The 22779-nt window shown below is 56.3% G+C and overlaps 7 protein-coding genes and 1 non-coding gene across 8 annotated transcripts; 3 read left to right on the top strand and 5 right to left on the bottom strand.

The window, feature by feature from the left end:
* Positions 1-2154, bottom strand: SPSK_05043 (long-chain acyl-CoA synthetase; the record flags this gene model as incomplete). Its single annotated transcript, XM_016731796.1, has 1 exon — positions 1-2154. The coding sequence occupies one exon, from the start codon at positions 2152-2154 to the stop codon at positions 1-3; it is 2154 nt and encodes a 717-aa protein (XP_016583335.1).
* A 2101-nt stretch (positions 2155-4255) lies between these two features.
* SPSK_04999 (uncharacterized protein) lies at positions 4256-6616 on the top strand (the record flags this gene model as incomplete). Its single annotated transcript, XM_016731756.1, has 5 exons — positions 4256-4276; positions 4339-4576; positions 4637-5814; positions 5875-6003; positions 6086-6616. The coding sequence occupies 5 exons, from the start codon at positions 4256-4258 to the stop codon at positions 6614-6616; spliced, it is 2097 nt and encodes a 698-aa protein (XP_016583334.1).
* A 736-nt stretch (positions 6617-7352) lies between these two features.
* Positions 7353-9950, top strand: SPSK_04961 (uncharacterized protein; the record flags this gene model as incomplete). Its single annotated transcript, XM_016731719.1, has 2 exons — positions 7353-8400; positions 8746-9950. 2 exons carry the CDS (start codon positions 7353-7355, stop codon positions 9948-9950), a joined length of 2253 nt encoding a protein of 750 aa, XP_016583333.1.
* Positions 9951-13213: 3263 nt separating this feature from the next.
* Positions 13214-14038, top strand: SPSK_05516 (uncharacterized protein; the record flags this gene model as incomplete). The annotated part of the gene is made up of 1 exon (XM_016732261.1): positions 13214-14038. The coding sequence occupies one exon, from the start codon at positions 13214-13216 to the stop codon at positions 14036-14038; it is 825 nt and encodes a 274-aa protein (XP_016583332.1).
* Positions 14039-14371: 333 nt separating this feature from the next.
* Positions 14372-16504, bottom strand: SPSK_05050 (glycerol:H+ symporter (Gup1); the record flags this gene model as incomplete). Its single annotated transcript, XM_016731803.1, has 3 exons — positions 14372-15340; positions 15434-16125; positions 16219-16504. 3 exons carry the CDS (start codon positions 16502-16504, stop codon positions 14372-14374), a joined length of 1947 nt encoding a protein of 648 aa, XP_016583331.1.
* An 898-nt stretch (positions 16505-17402) lies between these two features.
* Positions 17403-17496, bottom strand: SPSK_11299. Its single transcript has one exon. It is a non-coding gene; the product is annotated as a tRNA-Ile (tRNA).
* Positions 17497-17685: 189 nt separating this feature from the next.
* SPSK_05075 (F-box protein 9) lies at positions 17686-19745 on the bottom strand (the record flags this gene model as incomplete). The annotated part of the gene is made up of 2 exons (XM_016731828.1): positions 17686-19062; positions 19128-19745. The coding sequence occupies 2 exons, from the start codon at positions 19743-19745 to the stop codon at positions 17686-17688; spliced, it is 1995 nt and encodes a 664-aa protein (XP_016583330.1).
* Positions 19746-20477: 732 nt separating this feature from the next.
* On the bottom strand, positions 20478-22037 carry SPSK_05221 (U4/U6 small nuclear ribonucleoprotein PRP3; the record flags this gene model as incomplete). Its single annotated transcript, XM_016731971.1, has 1 exon — positions 20478-22037. One exon carries the CDS (start codon positions 22035-22037, stop codon positions 20478-20480), a length of 1560 nt encoding a protein of 519 aa, XP_016583329.1.
* Between the last annotated feature and the right edge of the window lie 742 nt (positions 22038-22779).

The raw sequence follows: 22779 nt of genomic DNA, 5'->3' as shown, positions 1-22779 counted from the left end.
CTACTTGCCAGCAAAGGCCTTGCTGATCTCGTCCTTGTACGTCTCCGTGATCTTGCGCCGGTTCACCTTTTGCGTGGCGGTGACCAAGCCGCTGGCAGGTGTCCACTCTTCGTCGACCAGTGCGACGCCCTGCACCGTCTCTATCGGCGACAGACCGGCCGCCTTGCCCACGCCCAGCAGCTCCTTAAGCACCAGGTCGCGCACCTTGGGGTTGTGGTGCAGCGCCATCGCGTTCCCGCCCCCACCGATCGTAATGCCGTTTTTCTTGGCCAGCGCCTCGAGGCCTTTCTCATTCACGCAAATAACGGCCACAGGCCGCGAGTGCTCTGAATCGCCGTAGATCATAACGTTCTGCACGGCCGTCGCGCCGCGGTAGATGGCTTCGAGCTTCTCAAGCGCAATGTACTCGCCGCCCTGCATCTTGATCAGATTCTTGAGGCGGTCGACAATGCGCAGATGACCGTGGCGGTCGAAAGCACCAATGTCGCCCGTGCGGAACCAGCCGTCCGCCGTGATGGCCTTGGCCGTCTCCGCCGGGTTGTTGTAGTACTCGGACGCCACGGCCTTGCCGCGAATCCACACCTCACCGTGCGGGTCCTCGCCGCTGTCCGGGGTGGGGTTGGCGTTGTAGCCCAGCTCAGGCTGACCCACGAGTTTGACCTCGATGGCGGACGGGACGTTACCACCAGTGGGGGTCTCGGTCCATTGCAGCGGCGAGCCTAGAGCGCCGTTGCCACAGGTCTCCGTGAGGCCGTAACCGTCCATCATGGGGGCGACAACCAGCGATAGGAATAGTCTGGTATCACTGGAGATGCCGCTTGCACCATTGACAACGAACCGCAGGTTGCCACCAGTAGATGTGCGCACGCGTCCAAAGACGACGTTGTCAATTTTTTCGACAACGGATGCAACGGGTCCAAAGAGCAGACCGCGCTGCATAAGAACCTTCTTTAAGGTCAGATGGCCCCAGAACAAGGACTTGGCAACTATGCTCGCGTTATCGACGCCCGCGGCTACGCCCTTGCGAACCGTCTCCCATACCTGTGGCACGCCCACCAAGATCGTGGGGCGGAAGGCCCGCAGGTCACCTACGCAACCCGTCTTCATGGATGTGTCTGTAAGCGTGAGTGCAGAGCCGTAGCCCAGCGTGCCGCCGATAAAGAAGACAAGGTTCTCCAACACCAGCTCGAAGATATGCGCCAGCGGTAGGTACGCTAGCACACGATCCCGATGAGAAACAAATTCTTCGACGACCGAGTAGAGGCCAGAAACGGCCGCCACAAGACCAGCATGGGTCACAGGCACACCCTTGGGAAGGCCTGTACTGCCCGACGTGTACATGATGCAAAATGTATCATCGGGCGATGGGACATCTGGAGCCAAGGCGGGCTTGCCGTCCGCATCGGTGCCGAGTTCGATAAGATCGTCAAAGCTCAAAACGCGCACCTTGGGATGCTTCCGACGAAAGTTATCGATCTGGTCGGGGTGCACAGGCCGGTGGCTGAGATTGTTGTAGATAACGTAGCGGACAGTCTCGGAAGCCGCTTCGATGGGGCCAGAAGCCGTGTCGAGAAGATGGGGGTCAACGAACATTGCGACAGCACCCGTCTGAGTCAGCGAGTGCTGCACGCCCGACTCTCCCAGCGAGTCATACGCAGTCACGATGGCCAACGACTGCGAAGCACAACCGTGCGCTAGCGTCATCCATTGGAGACTGGTGGAGGCGAAGATATGCAGCTTGTCCTGACGATCGAGGCCAAGACGGCGCAGGCCACTACCTGCTTTTAGGAGCTGCTGGAAGTAATCACCGTAGGTCTGGTAAGAGTAGTCGGAGAGCTCAAAAAACGACCACTCCTTGTCGACTTGGCGCACCTCGCCATCGACAACCTTGGGAACCTTCTTGACCTCCTTGTGGATATGGATGAAACTGCGGCTGCCAACTGCGGGCTCATTTGTGTACTTGTTGACCGAGCGGCGGATGAGAGAGAAGACGTTGTCGACGTCGGGAGCTGGGCGTTCAACCAGGCCGTCACGGGCCTTGGGATGACGGCGGGGGATTGTCTCGCCAGGGACTGGCTGCGCACCCGGCACATCGATGGAGTATGGTGGTTTCTGAACCACATAGAGGGGAGAAATTCCCGTGGTGTATGACATCGTGAAAGAGTAGGGCCTGCGTGCCAGACTTTGCTTGAGGAGGGAGGGATGTGTTCGAAGGAAGAGCACGCAACAGTGGAAGTTAACTGAGCGAGGATCGGCTGAAGAGCGTTTAAAGCTCCGAGCTTCACTGGGGCCAACGGCTTGCGATGTCAAAAAGAGAACGTATAGAAAGGAATGGTTCTTTCCAGGAGGAGGGACGTTAACAAGTTTCGATGCCGTGAGCAAAAGCACACTGGGCTCTGGCGTAGGTCGGGTTGCGTATATATGGTAAACGGCCTGCGAACGCAAGAGGTCTGTCTCGGTCCGGCTTGGCGATCGGCTGCGCTGGAGACTGTGGAGCTGAGGACACAGGGGTTGGTGCCGTGAGACTGTGTCAGCTAATTTTAGTGATTGCGCAGATGGTAAGATATGTCACTTGTTGGGGCATGTCTGTTGGGGATGGCACTACGTCAGCGCAAGTAAGGAGGAAAATATGTATTCTAGACACCAGAGGCCCGAGGGCCCGTTCCATTAGCTTTCTACACAGAGGAAATCAAGCAGCCATTATGCCATTCTTTTCGTACCTGAAGTGACGTCTCATTACACTCCTACGACCACTTCTTCATTCGTCGTTCTATTGATGTTTGTTTGTTTGATTTCTCCACCAGGACTCTTCACAGAGAAAGCAAAAGCCGCTGGACAACGTCTCTCAGCGGCCGTTTTCAGGGGGCAACTCTGCGGGTTTTCTTCCGCACGACGGTAGACCACAAATCTTACTCTTCGGCCAATTTTCCCCGTTACTGTCTCTGAGACGCGGCACTTTATATAAAGCACAATTGGGTATTGTCGTACACTGGGCCGTTACCAACTCCGCTCAAGAAAGTTGGCAACGAGGTGGCACTGATACTGTTGGCTTGCGTACTTGGATTCAAAAACCTAGGATAATTGATGCCGTGCCTCGGCTTGTGATGGCGTTGATTGATTCTCTTGTTCTGTTGTTAGTAGCTGAGTACAGAATACAGAGCACTATTTTACTCGAGGACAAATCAGAAACTCATATGGCAAGTGACCAACGATGGTGGCAACGACGAAGGCCAAGGCCCCGAAAGACCCATTGACGTCAAGCATGGTATTCGTACATTACCTCTTGCTCGTAGGCGAGGCCGAGCAGAGCTTTTTGGCCTCCAATTTTGGTTCTCCTTTGCTCGGTCTCGATTGGAGGTAATGCCGAGGCTCGCTTTTGCCGTTTTCAAATGGGCAGTCTGCAAACTTCAAGTTTTGTGTTCCACTAACGGACGCAAATCTTGGGGCTCCGAGGCTCCATTCTTGGGGCGCCTTGTTTTCCTGAGGCTTTGATTGCGGAGTATCATTCGGCGCAAGCCTAGCAGCTGAATGCGGGGTGGACGGAACAGAGGACAGAGAAGTACGGAGTAGGATGGTTCGATCAAGGACGGAGATGGACGAGAAGAGGAAGAAAGGAGTCAAATGTGATACAACGAATTGGATGCCATGAGAAAAGGGGGAGTAAACAAAGAAAGGGCATACATAAGAAACAGGAAGGGGCAGTGAAAGGGTAGACAGGAAGGAGCCATGCAACGTTTTAGCATCGAGGAAAGCACGACCGCGCGACTTGTAGTCAAAGTGCGCATTTGACACTCCAGCTGAAATCAGCAAGAGCAACTCGTTGTCCAAATATACTTCGTAGACGGCAAGCATGTGGAGCGTGCCTATGTAGGCCAGCTAGGGACTCGAGGACCTCGCGTGTAAGTTGGGGCCCGCAAAATATCCATATACTAAAAATATGTCCACAGTGGGTTTGCTTTTACGTTTCCTGCATCCTAACCGGGTCTAAGCATAACATGCAAGCAAATCAAGGGCATCTGGCGGTAAACAGCGCGTGTTCCTGGCCTGTTGTGCCTTGCTCAGCCCTATTTCGATGTCACTTGCATGGACACCGTGGATCGCGGGCTTTCTGCATCGGATCTTGCACTGAAAAAGCACCATTCATGTCCACGACACACGGCGTCACTGTTTTCTTCCATATGATGGACAGCAAGCCTTGGTCTCACGGATGTACGGAGAATAAATCACGTGATATTCGGGTCCACTGCGCAGTCCAATGAGGAGCCAGGGCAAGAAGGTGCGTCCCAACAACAAGATGATGGCAGATGATTTCCCTATTTGGAAATTTGTATGACAAAGCGGTTACATCGGCCGCCGACCACCGGCTGGGCTCCTCCTGATTCTTACGCGACCTCACTCCGTGCAACTATCTTCTCACGCGCGAGGTTGGGTGTCGTTTTGTCCTACGATTTCATTCCTCATTTCATTCAACTCTCATTGACAATGGCGTCGGAAATGGATTCAGACACGGTCCTTGCTACCAACATGGCGCCCAGCCTGTATTTCTGCCCGGTTTGTGGTAAACCATCCACGCAAGGTATGTATAGCCAAAGCCGGCGTGACCTTTGTCCAGTCCCAACATGCTGACGGTTTCCAGAATCCTCGTTTACCCGCCATGTGCAGTACTGCCGGCGACGGGCCGCCACCAAGCGGACAACACGGCCGCGGGCGTGCCGGCACTGCAGGGCGACCAAGAGCAAATGCGACACGCAGTGGCCTTGCAGCCGGTGTACAAGCAAGCACAAAGAGTGCGTCTACGACAAGCCGTGGCATGTGGCAGATGCTGCGAGCGATTCAACCGCTGCGAAGGCCTCTAAGCCGACTCGAGCGGCAGAGTGCGATGCCCAGCAAACCTCAAGCGGTGCCGGTGTTGGGACCTTGGTGACGTCCGGTTCCAGCTCCAGTTCCGATACGGCTGCTGGCTCAAACTCCAACAGCCCGGCCGCCAGCGACGACATGACCCTCAATAGACCGTCAGGCAGACCGTCTTCCGGACAAGAAGCGGGGAAGGACGGTCAATCAGCGACCGAAGTGACGGTCGCCATGTCCTCTGCAGTTTCAGCAGCTCTTCCCGTGACACTGTCCGTTGCAGAAGCAGCCACGGAAAGGCTGACCTCGCCGAGTCTTGGTACCGGCAATGGAAACATGCCTAGTTTTCTGCTTCCTCAGGCTATGAACATGTTTGGGCTCAACGGCTTCGGCAACTTTGGAACCGACGGCGCTGCGTCCTCATCGTTGGGCTTTCCTATGGTGCAACCGTCGTCTGTGTCCGGGGTGAATATGCCTTCGCCTTTGTCGCTGCACTTGCCGTATGCACCGCCCCCGAACCCCATCTTGGAAGTATCGGAGCGATCCTCGCCGTCGCCCATATCTGCAGATCTTCGCCGCCTCATCGTCTCCATGGTTCGCACGTTCCCGCACATGATGACACGACCCGGAAACATGCCGCCGTTCATCCATCGCGTCGGGTGCGGTTTGCACTACGATAATGTGGAAGTGGAGAAACCCTTCTCGTCTGAAGTGACAGATGGAATGTCGTCATCTTCATCGTCATCGTCAGCTTTGCTTTCTTCTTCTGTATATGGCCGGAGTGGTGTCCTCGACGCTCCTGACGGCACCGTATCAACGTCCTCACCCCAAATGGCGCTGTTTACTCCACTCCCGATCATGGCCGCATGTGTCGGTATTTCTCATGCTTTTGTTACAAGAAGCGCCCATTCCGACGAGTTTTTATGGCGATCTATCGACAAAGAGCACCAAAACATTGTGAATAGAGTAAGTGTCCGTTTCCGAACTCCTTTAGTCGCTGCGGTATCTAATATCTTTTTTTGTTAGTTGCGATCACTGTCGTTCGGCGAGATATTTGTTTCGATCCAGGCGCTGGCCATTTACACCATGATGCGCTTAATTGTCTATGGCCGCGAATACTTTTGCTCCGATATGTCTCTCTTGGACACAATGGGTGTAAGTATCCATTTTTGTTTTCATTGCCCTCGTTCCTGCCACAACGAGATAGGGTTTCTAACATACATGCTCTCGAACCCAGAAACTCTCGGACCGCTTTCATGAGCTTTGGCATGGGCCGTTCACCCCCACTCACTACGAGGACAGCGACCTGATCCGCACTGAGAGGCCCAAGTGGGAAAACTGGATCTTTGATGAGACGCGCCGACGCATCGTCACCTTGTGTTGGCTTATGTCCCTCGCGGTCAACTCGCGGTCCCACACCTATAAGCTTTCACAACCAGAGAAGTTCCCCTTACCCAGCAGCCGTCGCCTCTGGGAGGCAGACAGCCAATCGGCATGGGAACGCGAATACGACAACCACCGGTTTGAGAAGCACATCCTTTTCCAGAGTGCCATGCACAGCAACCCAATCAGCAACGGGCCCAGGTTCAAGCTGACTACTGTTGGTGATCTCAGCCGGGCCATCGACCGAGCGGTCGCCGACGAGGGAAGTTTTGGCTTACCGAGCAACAAAGCACTCTACGAGGACGATCTCCTGGCTTACTGGCACGCGGGCGTGGACAGCCTGGGTATGATGGTGACCGCAGCTGCAGCAGAACACGCCTTTTAGCCTTAGTGTGCCATCAGCAATGCGACCATTGTACCTTTCTGACAAATCTTGTTTCGACTGATCATCGTTCTCGGGCAAGCGCCGGCCAACTTGGCCGGCTGCCACTGTTCTCCCTGGATTCGGGGGTAATTATGGGGCTTCCTGGTGGAGAAACTTCAATTACACTGAAGCGGACTTTAAAGCATCCAATCACGACGACGCCCGCTATTAACTCCAACTTGAATGGGTTCTCGGGCTTAATACCACACCAACCTTGATCTTTGTCATCGACACTCGTCCCTCTGCTGCTGGAAAGAATAAGGCTGCCAACGACTACGACTACGGTAGCCTCAACTTCTCCAACGAAACCACAGTGACATGTGTTCGGCCAAATTAGCCCCTCTTTCTCTTTCGGGCCCTCGAAGCTTCCAAAAAAAAGAAAAGAAAAGAAAGAGAGACAGAGAGAGAGAGTGAAGGCAATTGCGCCAGAGCCCATGACTAGGATGTGGTTGGTCAATTGGCTGTTCACCAACGGCTCGGAGTGAGTCGTTAATGGAAATCCGGAATCCGGATATGCAGAGTTGGGGATGTCGACACGAGAGTCAATGGCCGTATTTAAAGTCGCTGAATGGCTTTCAGGATTTTGAGTCTGGAGATCTCTCCATGTTCACCAGCATTCTCAATCATTTTCTCAACCCCGGTTTGACACTTTACACCTACTATCCACAACCACCGCAAATCACACTCTATTCCCACAATGGCGGATCAAACAAACAACGCCGTCATTCTGCCGGCTATCGGAAAGGATTTCGAGCTCACAACGCGTCCCGTGCCTGTGCCGGGCCCTGATGATGTCCTCGTTCGCACCAACTTCGCGGCCGTCAATTCAGTTGACCGCATTCGCCAGTTGTATGGTTTCCAGGTGCCGACCACTCCCAAGGTTATCGGCAACGACACCACGGGAACGGTTGTGAGCGTTGGCGCCAACGCGGTCAGCACATACAAGGTCGGCGACCGTGTCATTGCCGCCGCCGACGGGGTCGCCACCGGCGACGACGACCACGAGTCCTACCAGAATTTTGTTGCGGTGCCCACGCTTACCACGGCGAAGCTGCCCGAGAACCTGACGCTTTTGCAGGGATCAACGGTTGCCACGATTGCACTGACGGCGAGCCATATTCTCTTTGACGGCCTCAAGTTTTCCATCCCGGGCGCCAAGGAGCAGACGAAGCCCCTTCCGGCAGCTGGGTCGAAGCCCATCCTGGTTGTCTGGGGCGGCGCCTCGAGCGTTGGTTCGCTGACGGTCCAGCTGGCCCATAAGCAGGGCTTCGCTGTCTTCGCAGTTGCCAGCCCGCGCCACCACGAGAGGCTGCAGAAGTTTGGCGCCGAGGTCACCGTCGATTACAGCGACCCGGAAGCGACGGTCGAGAAGCTTCTGGCAGCCGCGGGCCAGCGCACGATTTCATACGCCGCCGATACCGCCACCGATCCGTCAAAGACCCTCCCGCATCTCGAGAACCTCCTGCTGAAGTCAGCTGCCGCGACGTCCTCGACCGCAGTGCCCGAACTTGCTTACGTCAACTTTGCACCCGAGCACAAGTGGAAGGAAGGCATCACCTCCGGTTTCGTCAACATTGTCACCGCCTGGTCCGACCGCAAGGACATTTCGGAGTGGCTGTTTGTCTCGGGCAACCTGACGAGCTGGCTGGCTGACGGAACCATTGTGCCGCCGACCGCCCGCGTTATTCCTGGTGGCCTGGGCGGTCTGAAGGCCGCGCTGACCGAATCCCAGGGCGGACTCAGCGGTGAGAGACTGGTTTTGGAGGTTGCACAATAGAATGCCGGTTTGACCTGTGTTTCTTTACGCATGCTTTGATAGATAGTTTGTTATAAATTCTACAGTTGTTTTACCCATCTGTGCGTTTTAGTTGTACGCCTTGACACCTCCATTCGCCTGCGATTTGATCTTGATCTCTGTAGTATGCGGCGGTTACATCGTATTCGTATATCTCTGGTAGTGCTAAATTTGAAATATAATACAACTCATAAAGGAAGAACAAAATTGTCGTTACATTGTTACGGACCTTACAGGAAATCCTTTCCTCCATTATGTACACCCTGAGAATGTGAATTGTTCCACACGCATCTAGAAGTAGCTCGCTTACGCGTGGCCGACAAGGCCCGTCTGGGGAGCGTTGTCGGGGTTGGTGTTGGTGCCGCCGAAACCCAGCAGAGTGTTCCACGTCTCGGCAGTGGTGACATCGCGTTTGCCGGTGGCGACCACCTGGGCCAGGGCGGAAGCCGCAGCGTCCTTGGCGGCCTGGTTGGCACCGCAAACGTTGGTCAGCTGGTCGTGGATGCGGTTCATGATGATCTGGGGGTTCAGGGCCTCCTGCTGGCCAGCGTTGACAAGCGGGTCGATGGCCTGGAAAGTACTTTCGCTCGTCGAGCGGCCATTCAGGCCAGCCTCGAACTTCATGGTTGGCACACAGAGACCAAAATCAAGGCCCGCCACAGTGGACGCGACGAAGCCGTCAAACGTGCCCTTCACGGGGTCGGAGACCGCACCGAAGCCAGTGGAGGGACTGGTGCCAGAGGTCTTAGCGCCGGCGGAGGCCACAACGGTCGTGGCAGCGGCGGCATCAGTAGCAGCGGCAGTGGCAGCGCCAGCAGTCACGGTAATGAACGTAGTGGCAACACCGCCGCAGTTTTTGGCCGACGAGGCAACAGCCGCAACAGCAGAAGCGGACGAGCTGCCGGCAACATTGGCAGCACTGCCGGAGACCGAGGTGCCAAGGCTAGAGGCGTCCGCCTTGGTGCCATCAGCAGAAACGGCTGTGAAGTTGGAAAAGCCCCGGGCGACCATGACCTGGGCAACACTGAGACCGGTAGCGTCAAAGGGCGTGGACTTGGACTTTGCGGCGTTGGCGTTCTCCAAGTTGGAGCCGCCAACAGCAGGGTCGATCAGGGGAATGACACCACGCAGCTCAGGGCTGACGGGGAGTGTCGGGTCAGAGCAGATGGAGGGAACGCTAACGACGAAGGGGTTGAAGTTCTGCTCAGCGGCAACAAGGCCACGGGCAGCAACCACAGCGGCATCGCTGGTGCCGAGCTCAGACAGGATGAGATCAGCCTGGGTCAGCTTGCCGCAGGGGTTGGCGGCGGCCAGCAGGAACTGGATGGAGGAACCGGCCAAAGTGGCGGCCTGGCCGGGTTGGCCAAGATCAGTGAGTGCGCCGATGGCAGCAATAGCTCCGTTGCCCTCTTCCTGGCCGAAGCGGGCCTGGACAGCCGAAGCAAAGATCAGAGCCGGCACGAAGCGAGACATCATTTTGAAGCTGGGTGTTGTTTATGAGGTTGGAAAGGGCTAACGGATAATGGTATACAAAACAAATGATAATGCGTTCTTTTCTCAAAAGCCAAAGTAAAAGTTTGTTTGCAAAGGCAGTAACAGAAAGAGTCAAAATCAAAAATGTTCTCAGAACAGGTAGTGAAAGTGGTGTGTAGATGGCCGTTTATAGCAAGGAGCGTATATGAATCAGAAAAAACGAATGGGCGAGTTCACAGAACTGCAACGAAAGAATGGAGAGAGAGAAGAAGAAAAAAAAAACGAAGGTAGCAAGAGCCAGAAGTCAAACCCGAAGTGAATGTCGGTTGGTGAGGAAATCAGACGAAAAGAAGGGCATGTTGAGGGCGAGGCAAGCCTGCATTATATATCGTCGAGGGGTGGAGTGGCAGCATCGTGAGAACCAGAGTGAACAGCTCACAAAATGGGACGAAAGGCCCAGGGGCAGGGCCGTCCTCGCCATCATGCCTCGAGGCAGAGTCAGTGGAGACAGCAAGCAGTGCATATGGAATGCCAGGGGCCATGCCCAGGGGCATCGTGTCACATGGGCTGTCGCGCTCTCGCCAGCCGCCAGCCAAGCGAGATGCACCCTTCTTTTTCCACCATCAGACTTGCAAGAAGTCGAGACGAGACCGCAAAGACATGCACTACTCAGGCTTGGCATCGTGCTCCGTAGGGCGAGGCCAGACCACCCAAGGATCTCGTTGATGGAGACACTGTGACGAGCCTCCATGACGACAGAGACAGTATTGATGGCTGATGGGACCAGGCGTCTGGCAGGGGCCGCAAACACCGTCGTCGTGTCTCGTGGGTGCGGCTCTTGGGGCAAGGGGTGGTCCGGCCATTGCCGCCAAGGCGGACCCTGGTTTCTGGGACGCGCTGGCCTCTCTCTCTATCAAAACCCCATGTCGTCCTGCAGCGCGCCACGATCGCAGCAGATGTCAAGCATGCATAAATCGCAGGGACCCGGGGGTGGGGGTCCAGAGACAGAGGATTGTCTGGGTGATAAGCGATGTCAACGTGAGGGAAAAGGAGCTGCGAGAGGGAGAGCAACCAAGCCTCTTAGGATTTCCAAGATCTTCTCTTATGATTTTCAGCAGTGGAGACTAACGGACAGACAGGTCCAAAGGACAATGAGCATGGGTTGAAAGTAAACAAAAACGAGCCACGGCATAAATGATGGGTGCACCGCCTCTGATGCGTCCATGGAGAGGACGGGGGAGAGTTGGGATAGAGTCAGGTGAAGCCAGGTGAAGTTGGGGGAAAATGTGTTCTGTTGATGTGCGAAATACGGAGCAAAAGGGCGGAAAAGTTGAGTGCGAGATGACAAAGGGGGCGGAAGTGCAGATGCTGGGAAGGCACTATCCACTATCCATCGTAGATGGGTGGGTTATAGACGGAAACTACGACCGGACGCCCGTCCACTGACAGGGAAGGTGCGAGGTGAGGTCACGAAAAGGAAGGAAGCAGATTCGGTGGGAGGCGCCTTCCGCACTGGAGGACACGGGGCAAGTGTGTTGAACCCGGCTCGAGTTTCTGGGATATCAGATTTCTGGGAATATGTGGCTTTTCTGCGCATTCTTAAGAGCATATTAGTACGGGTCCGACTTTAAGGTTCCATGCAGGCGTGTGTGGATGTGTTTGGCGTTTTTGAAACCTGGACTAAACACACAACGACGGAAGGGAAGGGGCCACTGGGCGTCCTACGCATTTCCTGCATTGCAACGACTTTACAACTCATTTATTGTATTTTTAGTTTTGTTTTCTTATTTCTATCTTTCTCGCTCTCGGTGGCCTGTTTGATTCTGTTTAGCGCTTTCGTCTCATCTTTTGTTAGCGGCGTCGAATTACGCGCTTTCTACTGCCAGGACTGAACTAGCCCTGGCCATTATGAAACTGTGACATGAAATCGTCTCAAAACTGCCTGGACATTTATGAAGGTCGTTCTTTTGATCCAATGATGGCATCCTCGGCAGGGCCATGAGCGAGCCTGGCCATTTTCCGCCATCACCATAACCATGCGTCACCACCACAAATGGACGTCCTCCCGATCGTTGAGCACACGCCTATTCAAACGCCAGAACCGGGTCGACCAACGGAGTGCCAGAGCCATGCCAGTCAATAATGGATGATGGGGTCCCGGTCATTGGTTCGCTTTGGCCCAAGACGCGGAGGTCTCCACACAAGACGATGAAGACGATCAAACTGCTGAAACCAAGAACTAGCAAACCAGGCTGCCACATAACGCCGCTCTCGCCGCCACTCTGCATGCGGTCCAAATGACAAAAAGACCAAATGAAAACAACGCCTCTCGCTTTATGACATGATACGGATGACTGCATACCTGTCAGAAGATCGGTTTGGAACAACCGACCGTCCTCGCTCAAGAGGCATGCGTGAACCAGCCAGTATAAATATAAGTTCTATCCAAATATTATCTCTAAAAAAATAAGAGCTCTTATTCCCATTGAACGTTCCCTCGCTTCGTATTAAGGATGACGAGCATTGCATGACGTGTAATCCGTGCACTATCTCATGGTGCACTCATGGCAGGAGGGCGGTGCGTGCCGAGACACATTGCCGAATCAGGAAGGAAGTCCTCTCGCAGAGTTGCGATAACGAATATGCAACAAAAGGTGCCAAATTGTGTGTCGTCATGGGGGAAACGACGCCTCGTATATGAAATGGCAATGGCTAGCTTCTTGTGTGTGCTTTTCCGAGTCAGACCATCCTGGCTGGTACTCGACTGATGCCGTTGCTTATATCAGTTCAAGCGGCCACCAACTGACTTGCAATTTGATAGCGATACAAACCAATGGTGATGACATAAGTAACCTTGTGGTTCGTCCTCGTGTCGATTTTTTATACTTTGACGTATGTCGATCATTATTACTCCTGCTCGACGCACCTTTTTTCCGTTGCACAACACGTTGCTCGATCGGCCTTCGTATTCTCAAAATACGACGTTCGACCGGGGCATTAAAAACGCACAGAACACTAACAACACGACGCGCGACACGGGACACTGTTTGCCTGGTTTTCATTTTCTACTGTTCGCCGGTCCCTGGTCGTGCCCTCCACACTTTTGTCTTTCTTGCTGTCGAGTTCCATCGAGCTATTGTTTGTCGCTCCTTCCTCGACAATTTCGTCAATGAATCACCGCGACTGCCTGTTTTGGCAAAAGGCGCCTGTCTCTGTCTCTCCTCTCAGCCTCTCGCACATCCCTCTCCCATCCTCTCGTATCAACTTTATCTCGACCTCACGCAGAAAACATGTTGCGCAATCCGTTTGCATCGACCGATGAGCCCTGGGACCCCTCTCATCGCTTCGTGACCTCGTGGCTGCTCCCGCCGGCCGTTCTCGCCGTCCTGCGCGGCCTCTTCAGCCTTTACATTTTCGTCACCCTTCTCTTCGTCATCGCCTGGGAGTGTCGCCATGTCGGCCTCGGCGGTTGCGCGGCAGCCGGCGACGAGTTTTCGTACTTTACCGTGCTCACCTTCTGGGGCCTGGCGTTTTACTTTGCCGTCGCCGCCGTCCACACAGCAACCTATGCGCGCAGCGGCTCGGCGCTGCTCGACCGGTTTCCTCGTGCGCTTCAACAGGCCCACGGCCTGTTCTACTCGACCATTGCCGTATTCCCGTTTATCGTGACGGCCGTCTACTGGGGCAAGCTGTACGCGGGTGCCGGGTTCCCGCTGCCGTTTGACGCCTGGCGCAATGTGTCGCAGCACGCCATGAACTCGGGGTTTGCGCTCTTTGAAGTGGTGTTTGCACGTACGGCGCCGCAGCCATGGCTCCACGTGGTCGGCCTGATCGCTCTGCTGGCGCTGTACCTGGCGTTGGCCTACATTACGCGGGCCACCAAAGGCTTCTATGTATACAGCTTCCTGGACCCGGCGCAGAAGGGTGGTTCGGGTCTCATCGCAGCGTATGTGTTTGGCATCGCTATTGGGTGCCTTGTGGTGTTTGCCGTGGTCCAGGGTGCTCTGTGGGTGCGGCGGTGGGCGACGGAGACGAAGCTAGGCATGACGGGCAAGTTTGCTCGTAACGACCGGCAGGCCGTTGACATGGAGATGGCGCGGCCGAACAAGACCTAAGCGGCTTGGAGAGTCGTATTAGTGGACATTTTGCATGTGCAATTTCTTCATTGTTTTACAGTTGCACTTGGAGTGTGCTCTGCATCTGTGTTATCTCATTGGCGCGATTATACCCTGAGACGAGAATGAGAAGCGAAAAGCGGTGTGTTTCCGTTAATGTCTAATTTTTTTTCCCGCAAAATATCAAACTACATATGATAAAAACAAACCGAATGCTCCCAATAACGTATGCTTTAATTTACCATAGCTGACGAAGAAAACAGAACCGATAAATGAGAAAAGCCATCGTCATACAAAGGTGGCAACCACGTGCATTCCCTTCGCACCTCCGCACTAACACTTTAGCAAAATGCCGCGGCGCATCTCAGACTGGCGGATCTCAAACATGACCTGCACGCCGACAAAGAGAGCGCTGCATGCCGTGATCAGGAAAAGAAAGCCCGACCAATCGTGGACGATACCGTGCACGATGCTCTGCAGGCCGTCGAGGCCGACGGCAAAGCCGACGAGGTTGGCGCTCATCATCATGAGAATGTTGACGACGGCGCCGGCGCAGCAGAGCATGCGGTAGGCCGTGGGGCGGGCGGCCCAGCGGCGGCGGGGAAAGAGGAACGAGGCCAGGACTTCGGGAACAAAGAAAAGCACGACCAGCCAGCCCCAGATGAGCAGACGCAGCTGGATGTCGTGCCAGAGGGCGACAAACGTGAAGACGAGCATGTAGGTGAGCAGGGAGCGCGCGGCACCGAGCCACGACTTGAAGTTGGAGCCGCCCAGCGGGATCCAGATGTAGCGAACAAGCCAGCGGTTGTAGGAGCGGTGCCAGGCGCGCCAGAAGGACAGGGTGCTGTAGTTGTTGCTGACGCAGCGCAGCATGTTCTCCGGGGGGTCGACGCCGTCGAGTAGGGCCCAGAGGCGGAAGAGGCGCCAGGGAAGCAGCAGCTTGAGCCAGATGAGGTGCAGGTTGAAAAAGGACAGCAGGGACAGCTGGGCCGGGGTGTACGAGCCCCAGTGGGGGCCGGACTGGGAGATGGCGCCGACGTAGTCGTAGTGCAAAACCAGCTCCATGGCGAGCAGGCACAGGACGAAGCGCACGCCGTAGCGCAGGGTGCGGCGGCCCTCGATCGTGGCCGGGCGGTAGCGGGCCTGGTGGATAAAGTCGTTGAAGGAGACGATGGGGCCGGTCAGGTAGAGCGGGGCGTAGATAGCGTAGGCGACGTAGTTCCGGAAGGAGTAGTCCTGCGGGGGCGCGGAGATGGTAACGCGATCCCGCTCCGAGAGGTTGGCGGGATCGAGCTGCTTCTTCTGGGGATGTTAGCGAATGTACATAAAGTCAAAGGCATGGTACCAGGGTAAATGACAAAAAGGCATGGCATAAAGGCCGGCAACAAAACGTACCTCCAGCGGGCTTGAGCCGCGGCCGCCGTGGCTCCAGTAGTAGTCGAGGTTGAAGCTGATCAGACGCAGCACGGTGATGTTGAACAGGATCTCCCAGCGCGGCATGATGCCACAAAAACCGTCGAGCCAGGAGCCCCACTGCACGAGGGCGGTGGCCGTCTCGTGGCCCTCGACGGTCGCGCGGAAGATGGGCTCCCACGAGCCGTCGCTCACGAGTGAGGCCACATTTACGAGGTGGTAGCCGCCCGCCAGCTCGTTGGCAAAAAGCGTGCCAATGTTAAAGACCCAGGTGGCCACGGGGACGTACTGACGCGGCAAGGCGGTGGCGAGGTTGTAGTTGATGCAGAGGATCAGCAGGACCTTGGCGGCGGAGATGCCGTGCAGGGCGACGAGGAAGACAAAGGCAAAGACGTAGTCGAAGGAGAGACGCTGCTCCTTGCGGGCATTGGCCTGGTCGGGGGTGAGTGCGCGAGAAGGAGACGATGTCGAGGAGGAGGAGGAGGAGGCAGTCGAGGTGGGATAGACGGCGTTCCATGCTTTGCGCAGGAGGGGATGGAAGAGGAGAAGAAGGGCCATGTACGGCAGGTTGGAGCGGAATGTGTGGTACTGGGCATCGGACGTGTCAATTTTGCGTCCCGGGATCCAGCCAGGCGCCAGTTTGCTCTCGAATTGAGGATAACGCGGATCAGAAGCTAGATGGGAGAGAAAGTTAGAAGTCGGCGATTACAGAGTCGCCGGTCACAGAACAGCGCCTGTCTTGGGAGCCCGCGGGGCGGAGCACATACGCCGCGATACGTCGTAGGCCACCCAGAACATGTAGGGCACGACGGTCAGGAAGATGAAGTAGTAGACAAAGAACTCGGGCGAGCGCCATTTCGACGGCTCGGCGCGCTTGGCGATGTCGGCGGCCGCGTCGCGGCGACTGTCAGTGTGGTCGAGCGTGCCATTGCTACGGCCGGCGGCGTTGGACGACGGTGTGTCCGGCTTGTAGGGTACCGTCGACGGCGTGGTGAAGCGGGTGTCGAGAGTGTCGACGTCGTAGATGCTGCGGAGGAACGAAAAGAGCGACATGCTGGGCGAAGTCTCACGAGAGGGCGTCGGGACGCCAAGGGCAGGAAAGGGCAAAACGACTGGGCAGAAGCGAGAGGATCAGACCATGGCGAGTCTGTGGTGCAGAGAGTCGAGGTGAGAGCGCTGTCGGCGTGGTGTGGGCAAATTGAGACGAAAGGCAAAAGTGAAGCCTTGGGAAGACGTCACGCGTCACTTGAAGAAGCCACGAGATACGATGCTCATAAACTGCGGCACGCTAACGACGTAAAGTGGAAAGAGCGCCCCGCCAATCAGCAAGGACAGCTTGAAATGGCAGGGCCTGTTTCCCCTGAAACCGAGTGGGGCAGAGCACATGCCGCGCTTGGACTGGACACCTGAGCGCCCCCTATGAGCGCGGCTAGTGCTATCGCCACAGGCATTCCAGCGCCCTGCCGCGGTGTCACTGTACTGTGCACCGCCTCGTCGCAATCTAGACGCAGAAGCTTATCTAGCCAAATGGTCTTGTAGCCTAACACTGTTGGGCTCTGCAGAGGTGCCGTTGCTGCCTGTAAGTCTGCAATTGCCTGTTCGGGCTAGCGTGTCACTACTGTTCAGCGGGACGGGCCAGCAAGAAAAAAGGACGGTGGTGACAATAGATATTAGATACGAATTTATATTCACTACGGCGTAATATCAAAGGGAAATAGTACGGCCTTTCCAGGTATAGGGTGGTTAGTCGTGGATAGGACAGGACTCGAACCGCTGTACTTCTGTGGACGATGCTGTTGTTCCTCCTACCTGATTTCGTCGATTTGAAACTAAAAGTCAAGGAAGAAAAAATCCAAACAAACAAACAAAAGTAAAGCAGCAGCCGGTTGGTCGACCAAACCTTGACAAAAAAGACCGGGAAGACCGTCCGATTCAAAGAACCGGATTGATATGGTCCCGGAGGGGCTCGAACCCTCGACTTTCGCATGGTATTCTCGGATGAGAGGATATTAGTACGATGCGCTAACCAACTGCACCACGGAACCAGTCAGGACGATTAGATGGCTGCTCCGCCGAGAAGTCGACGATATATGGGGCTGACCCTTTGTGAGTAGCGATGGTGGCCGATCCCCTTGTCGACCAAATATCAACATAAAGTAAATTCATAACACATGTCTATTGTTCTTGTAGATGCATATGATGGCTGCGGTATCTCCTACCATCAGATCCAACGCCTACTCTCCAACGCCGTAGCTGCGCACGCGGCTGAAGAAAAACGGACGGTAGTTTTTGAGTCCGAACTCGCCCCAGTCGTCCGTCAACCGGTCATAGCTGTAGAACCCGCGCCAGTTGAGCTTGTTGTTGCGCGTGCCCTTGCCCGCCGACCGGAACGCCAACTCCATCCGGTAGTAGTACTTGCCCACGCCTTCCGTCTCCACCACCACGTCGCTCTCCGCATCCGAGGCCGCCGCCAGCGACGAAAAAGGGGAAACGAGCGTGCTCTCGGTAGCGTCTGCTGAAACGCCGTTCTTCTTTGGCACCCGTGCATCGCCTTCCACTACCTCATCACGGCTGCGCAGCTCGTCCTCCGAGCTGCCGGCACCGCCCTCCCCGTCCTCCTCATCGGCAATTCCCGACATCCGCCAGCGCCCTCTCAGCGCGTTTTGCATCACAATCGACGGCAGGTGCGCCATGGCCCCGCCCTGGTGCAGCGTCAAAAGGTCTTTGGTCAGGTGGTGGATCACATCCGGCGGCTCCGACGTCGTCAAAAGGCTGATCACCGTGCCGTCGCGGAAGAACCGGAGGTACCGGAAGTACGTCACAATGTGCACCGGGTTGCCCCATACCACCAGGCTCGCCGTCGGCTGGCCAGGCCGGATGTAGTTGACTGTGCTGATGTAGCAACCGTTGAACCGGATGCGCGGCCGCAGTCGGAACATGCGCTGCCACGACGGATATGCCGGAGGGATCGAGGTGACCTGCGCGCCGTCCGTACCGGGCACCTTGATGCCCTTCCGCAGCTTCATAGTCGTTGCCAGGCTGCTGGCCTGTCGCTGCCGCCGCCGCTCGTCTTGGGCGGCCTCGGCAGACACCACCATGCCATCGCCGACAGCAAACTCGTCGTCTTTGTTGTCGTCCTCAAGCGGGCCCCATGCGATTGTCCGTTCCCACGCGCGGTACATATCGGCAAAGCCAAACTCGGGGCCCACGCACACGCGCCGCCAGATGCGGTCCTCTGTCGCCACGAGGAACGCCAACTTGCGGCAGACTTGTGCCAGCCGCACAAAATCGCCGACATCGTCCAGGGCTACATCCCGTAGGATGTGCACTAGCAACTCGTCAGGAAGCTCTGCCAAGGGGCACGGTGGCGCGGGCATTCCCTCGATTGGCGGTGGTGCGCCTTCGATGGTAAGCCCGGCAAACGAGGAGATGAGTTCCTTGAGGGTTGGTGGTGGTTCCTGGCGGACAGGTTTCGCCGGGGCCGTGGAAGCTGCACCGCCGCCAGCACCTTCTGGCTGCTTTCCGTCTCGTGACGAAGACGACCCCGCGGCCGCCGGGGGCGGCGCGGGGTAGTGCTTTTTCTTGTATGCCTTGTCCACATTGCTGTCCATCTGCATCAATAGGAGGTATGTTAGCACGGCATATTCGATGTGAAGAGGTCGGGGATCTGACATACGCGGAAAGCTGTACGGTAGTGCCGCAGGCTGTCGCCGAGACTGCCCAGAGCTTCCTTTTCGACCGCTCTTTCGTAGTGCTCCAGTGCCGACTCGGGCTCTTTCTTGGCCTTTGGTTTCTGTTCCTGGTGGGCTGAAGGCGAAACCAGTTTGTGAACCGAGCTGCTGCCTTCATCCAAAGCCGGTGCGGCTGCCGACGACACACTCGCACCTTGTACTGTCCGGGGCTCGTGGGTCACATCGTCGAATGCTCGCGGCGGTGCATATTCGTCGTCGGTTTCCTGCGCGATCGGCTTTTTTCCGGATGATAGTAGCTTTAGTGGTGTCTGCGGTCCACCCGCGCTGCTCCCACGCCGCCGCGGCCCGGCTGGCCGCTGCGGAGCCTGGGGCGGCCGGTGGTGGTGTGGTGCTGTTGCTGGAGACTCAGAATCTGGTGCTGTGGCCGTCTTCGTCACCGCCTTGTTTTTCAACGAGGTAGACGCCGCACTGCTGCTCCCAGTGGCTGCAGCTCCGGATGGAGCGACTTTGGCCTCGACCTCGGCTCTCCATTGTTGCCGGAACGACTCGAGTTCGGAACTGATGTCACCGGAGCCGTCGCCGGAGGGCGGTGGCTGTGACATGCTGGTCGTGGAGATGGGGCAAGGAAAGAAAGTGGCCGAAAAGAGGAAAACAGGAGCTCTGGGGTTCTGGAGATAAAGATGACAAATGCCGGGGAAGGCGCAATCGAGTGCTTAACTGCCCTGTATTTGTAGCAGTAAACACACGGTAGCACTTTCCTCGAACTACACTCCAAAGTCAGCTCTTGCTCTCTGCGTCAGTGACAGGGACGTTCCGTGCCAAAAAATGCGTTCTCAGTCGAGGCAATATCATGGAGCCGTGACAGAGGATTAGGCAGGGCGAGAACAGCGTATTCCACTGCTGTCATGCAGTCATGCAGTCAGACATGCAGTCAGAAGGCGAGCTTACCCGGCGTGTGACTGTTCGCGGCGGCCAATGGACGGTGATTGGTGGGGCACATCACCTAGCGCGATCGCTTGGTGCACTTGCAAGGCTGGAAGCCTCGCACGCCCTGGTGCGCCGGAAGGCGCAATCCACCACCCATTTTCACCATCTCGTGTTTTGATCCTTATTTTGTACAATAAACAGATTTGCTTCTACTTGGGCAGAGAGACACGCTATGGCACATTTTTCTATTAAACGCGATGTACCTGTTAAATGCTTAGTTATTTGATATCATGTTTACTTGCCACAACGCAGAGACCCGACAACGCTATGCTTGAAAAATATATGCGATGCAAAAATACAACAGTGAACCTTTGTGTGTAGACAGACACAGTCCTTTTCGTCCCTCGCTAAGAGCCTGCCCGTGCCTGTGTCCAGAAGCTCTCCAGCTTCGTCCGCGCCAGAAAGTCAAAGGCCTCCCGGTCTGTGTCGCAGATCTTGCTGGACCATTTGTGAAACACGCGGCCCTTGGTCTCGCCGTCGAACAGCAACAGAATCTGGTTGTTTGGCAACGACTCGCTCTCGCTGGCCAGCCACTCGCGCGACGGTCCCTTGCTCTGGCCCGGCACATTCGGGATGCGACCCACGGCCGACGGCGTTGGTGTCGGGATCGTTGTGGGGATGTTCTGCGTCCAGTCGATGCGATTCATCATCAGCTTGCGGTACTTGTTGATGCTGTACTCGCCGCCCTCAACCACAACCAGGCTCGCCTTGGGATGCATCACGCACACGCCCGTCAGCGCCAGCTGCTCGGCGTTCTTCCAGATCTTGTACCGGTGCTGCCCGTTGGCCAGCGTCGTGATGCGGAAGATGAGCATGTGGATGCCCTTGGCCGCGTCCTTTTCCTGGTTCGCTGCTAGCTTCTCGTGCCGCTGCTCTTTCGTAAGCCGCCGTGACTCGTTGGCCTCCATGTGCTTGTCAAAACGCCCCGCAATCTCGCGATTGACACGCGCCTCCACCGCTGTCGGGTCCTGCACGGCCTCCTCGCCCAGCACGCGCATTAGGTTGGATCGCTTGACTTTGGGCGGCGGCGCCGGCATGAGACCCAGCCGGATCTTGGCCTGGTTCTCTTTAAGCTCCGCCATGCGCCGCTGCCGTCGCAGCTTCTTCTGTTCCTGCTTCGTCAGGTACATGGGCTTGGCTTCTGGAACCAGCTTGTCCTGTGGCGGCTCAATCGGGATCGGGTGCGACACGAGGTCTGTGATGATGCTCTCCTCGCCCTCGTCGCCCGGTGTCTCGCCCGCCACCTTGGGCTTTGTCACCACCAGGCAGTCGGGCATGTCGAGGTCGTCGTATGTCTTGCCCTCGGCAAAGTAGGCCTGGTCGATCCACTCAATGTCTGGTGGCGCCTCGACCACAAAGTTCTTGTCGCTGGGGATCTCGTCCATGCCGGCCTTGCGCGCCTGCTCCGCAATCCGCCGTTTCATCGCCTCGAGTGCCGCCTGCCGCCGCAGCGCATTGCCCTGCTGGATGTACTTTCCCTGTTCGTTGAACAGGAGCTGCCGTGAGTGACGTGCGCGTGCAGCCGGTGCCGGTGCAGCCGCAGCTGCTTCGACGATTGCGTCGCCTTCGGCTGTGGCCACGGTCGCTGGGCCCGCGTCGAGATAGGGGTTAGGGCGGGTCTTGCGGTTGTCGCGCTTGCCGCCGCGACCAAATGGTTTGGAGGTCGACGAGGAGGAGAAAGTTGCGTTGAGGTTCTCGAGCGCCGGATGGAGCGGCACATTGAGACCGCCCGACGGCGGCAAACCGCTTGTTCGTCCGCCGGAATCATCGTTGCCAAATGTGCTACCGCTTCCCTCGTTTCGTCGTGTGCTGCTACTTCCGCTTGCGCCATCTTCCGTCTTGGGCCCCGAAACGGCCGCCGCCACGCGTGCCTTCAGGGCGGCCAGCCGCTCTGCTGCCGAGGACATTGTGCCGTTTGTCGAGTCGGTCGCGAGCTCACGTCAGTTGCGTTGGCAACACGACGGCAACTGGTATCGCCGGCTGTAACCTGGCGGGGCTGGCGTTGGCTTGAACACGTATCCGAGACGCTAGAAAGGACGTACTTTGTCGTGCGGTATCCAAGGCTCGCTGACTGGGCTATGAATCGTTGTGCGTCGAGGTGTTGTTGATTTCGGGTGAGGTTGAATTCTTGGCCGCCTAGCTTTTCGCATCTTCCCCATAATTTTCGCCAAGCCTGTCCTGGACACCCGTGGCTAGAATGCTCCAGAGCTGCACGTGACCGCGTGTCAGTATGTGTCGGAGCAACCTAATGTCACCGACGCCGATAGCGGCCATTTTCGTATATGTGATGCTGGCTACCAAACCCACTTGAACAATTGTAAGAAAGAAGCTTTGCTTGCCAGTGACTTGCTGGACATCAACGCCAATAATGTTGTCCGCTCCTTTGGCCGGCACATGATACTTGTCGCTATTGAAGAGGGTCGCTCCTTCCTCAAGCACATCGTCTTTGCTTCTTATGCTCTTGGTGCTTTAATTGTCCCTGCTCCTGCCATGTTTGACATGCAGCACAACGTAATTACTGTGTACGGCATTGGTGCTGGCTTTATGGAGTCCAGTTGCACACTCGCTGGTATCGACTTGTATTATCCGGCCTGCGGGATGTCCAGCGCTTGAGTTCCTGAATGTCTGTTCTGTTTTTTTTTTCTTCTT

The sequence above is a fragment of the Sporothrix schenckii genome (assembly GCF_000961545.1).
Source record: "Sporothrix schenckii 1099-18 chromosome Unknown Cont49, whole genome shotgun sequence".
NCBI lineage: Eukaryota > Fungi > Ascomycota > Sordariomycetes > Ophiostomatales > Ophiostomataceae > Sporothrix > Sporothrix schenckii.
Note: the sequence above shows the minus strand (reverse complement) of the source record. Positions and strands in the feature narration are given on the sequence as shown.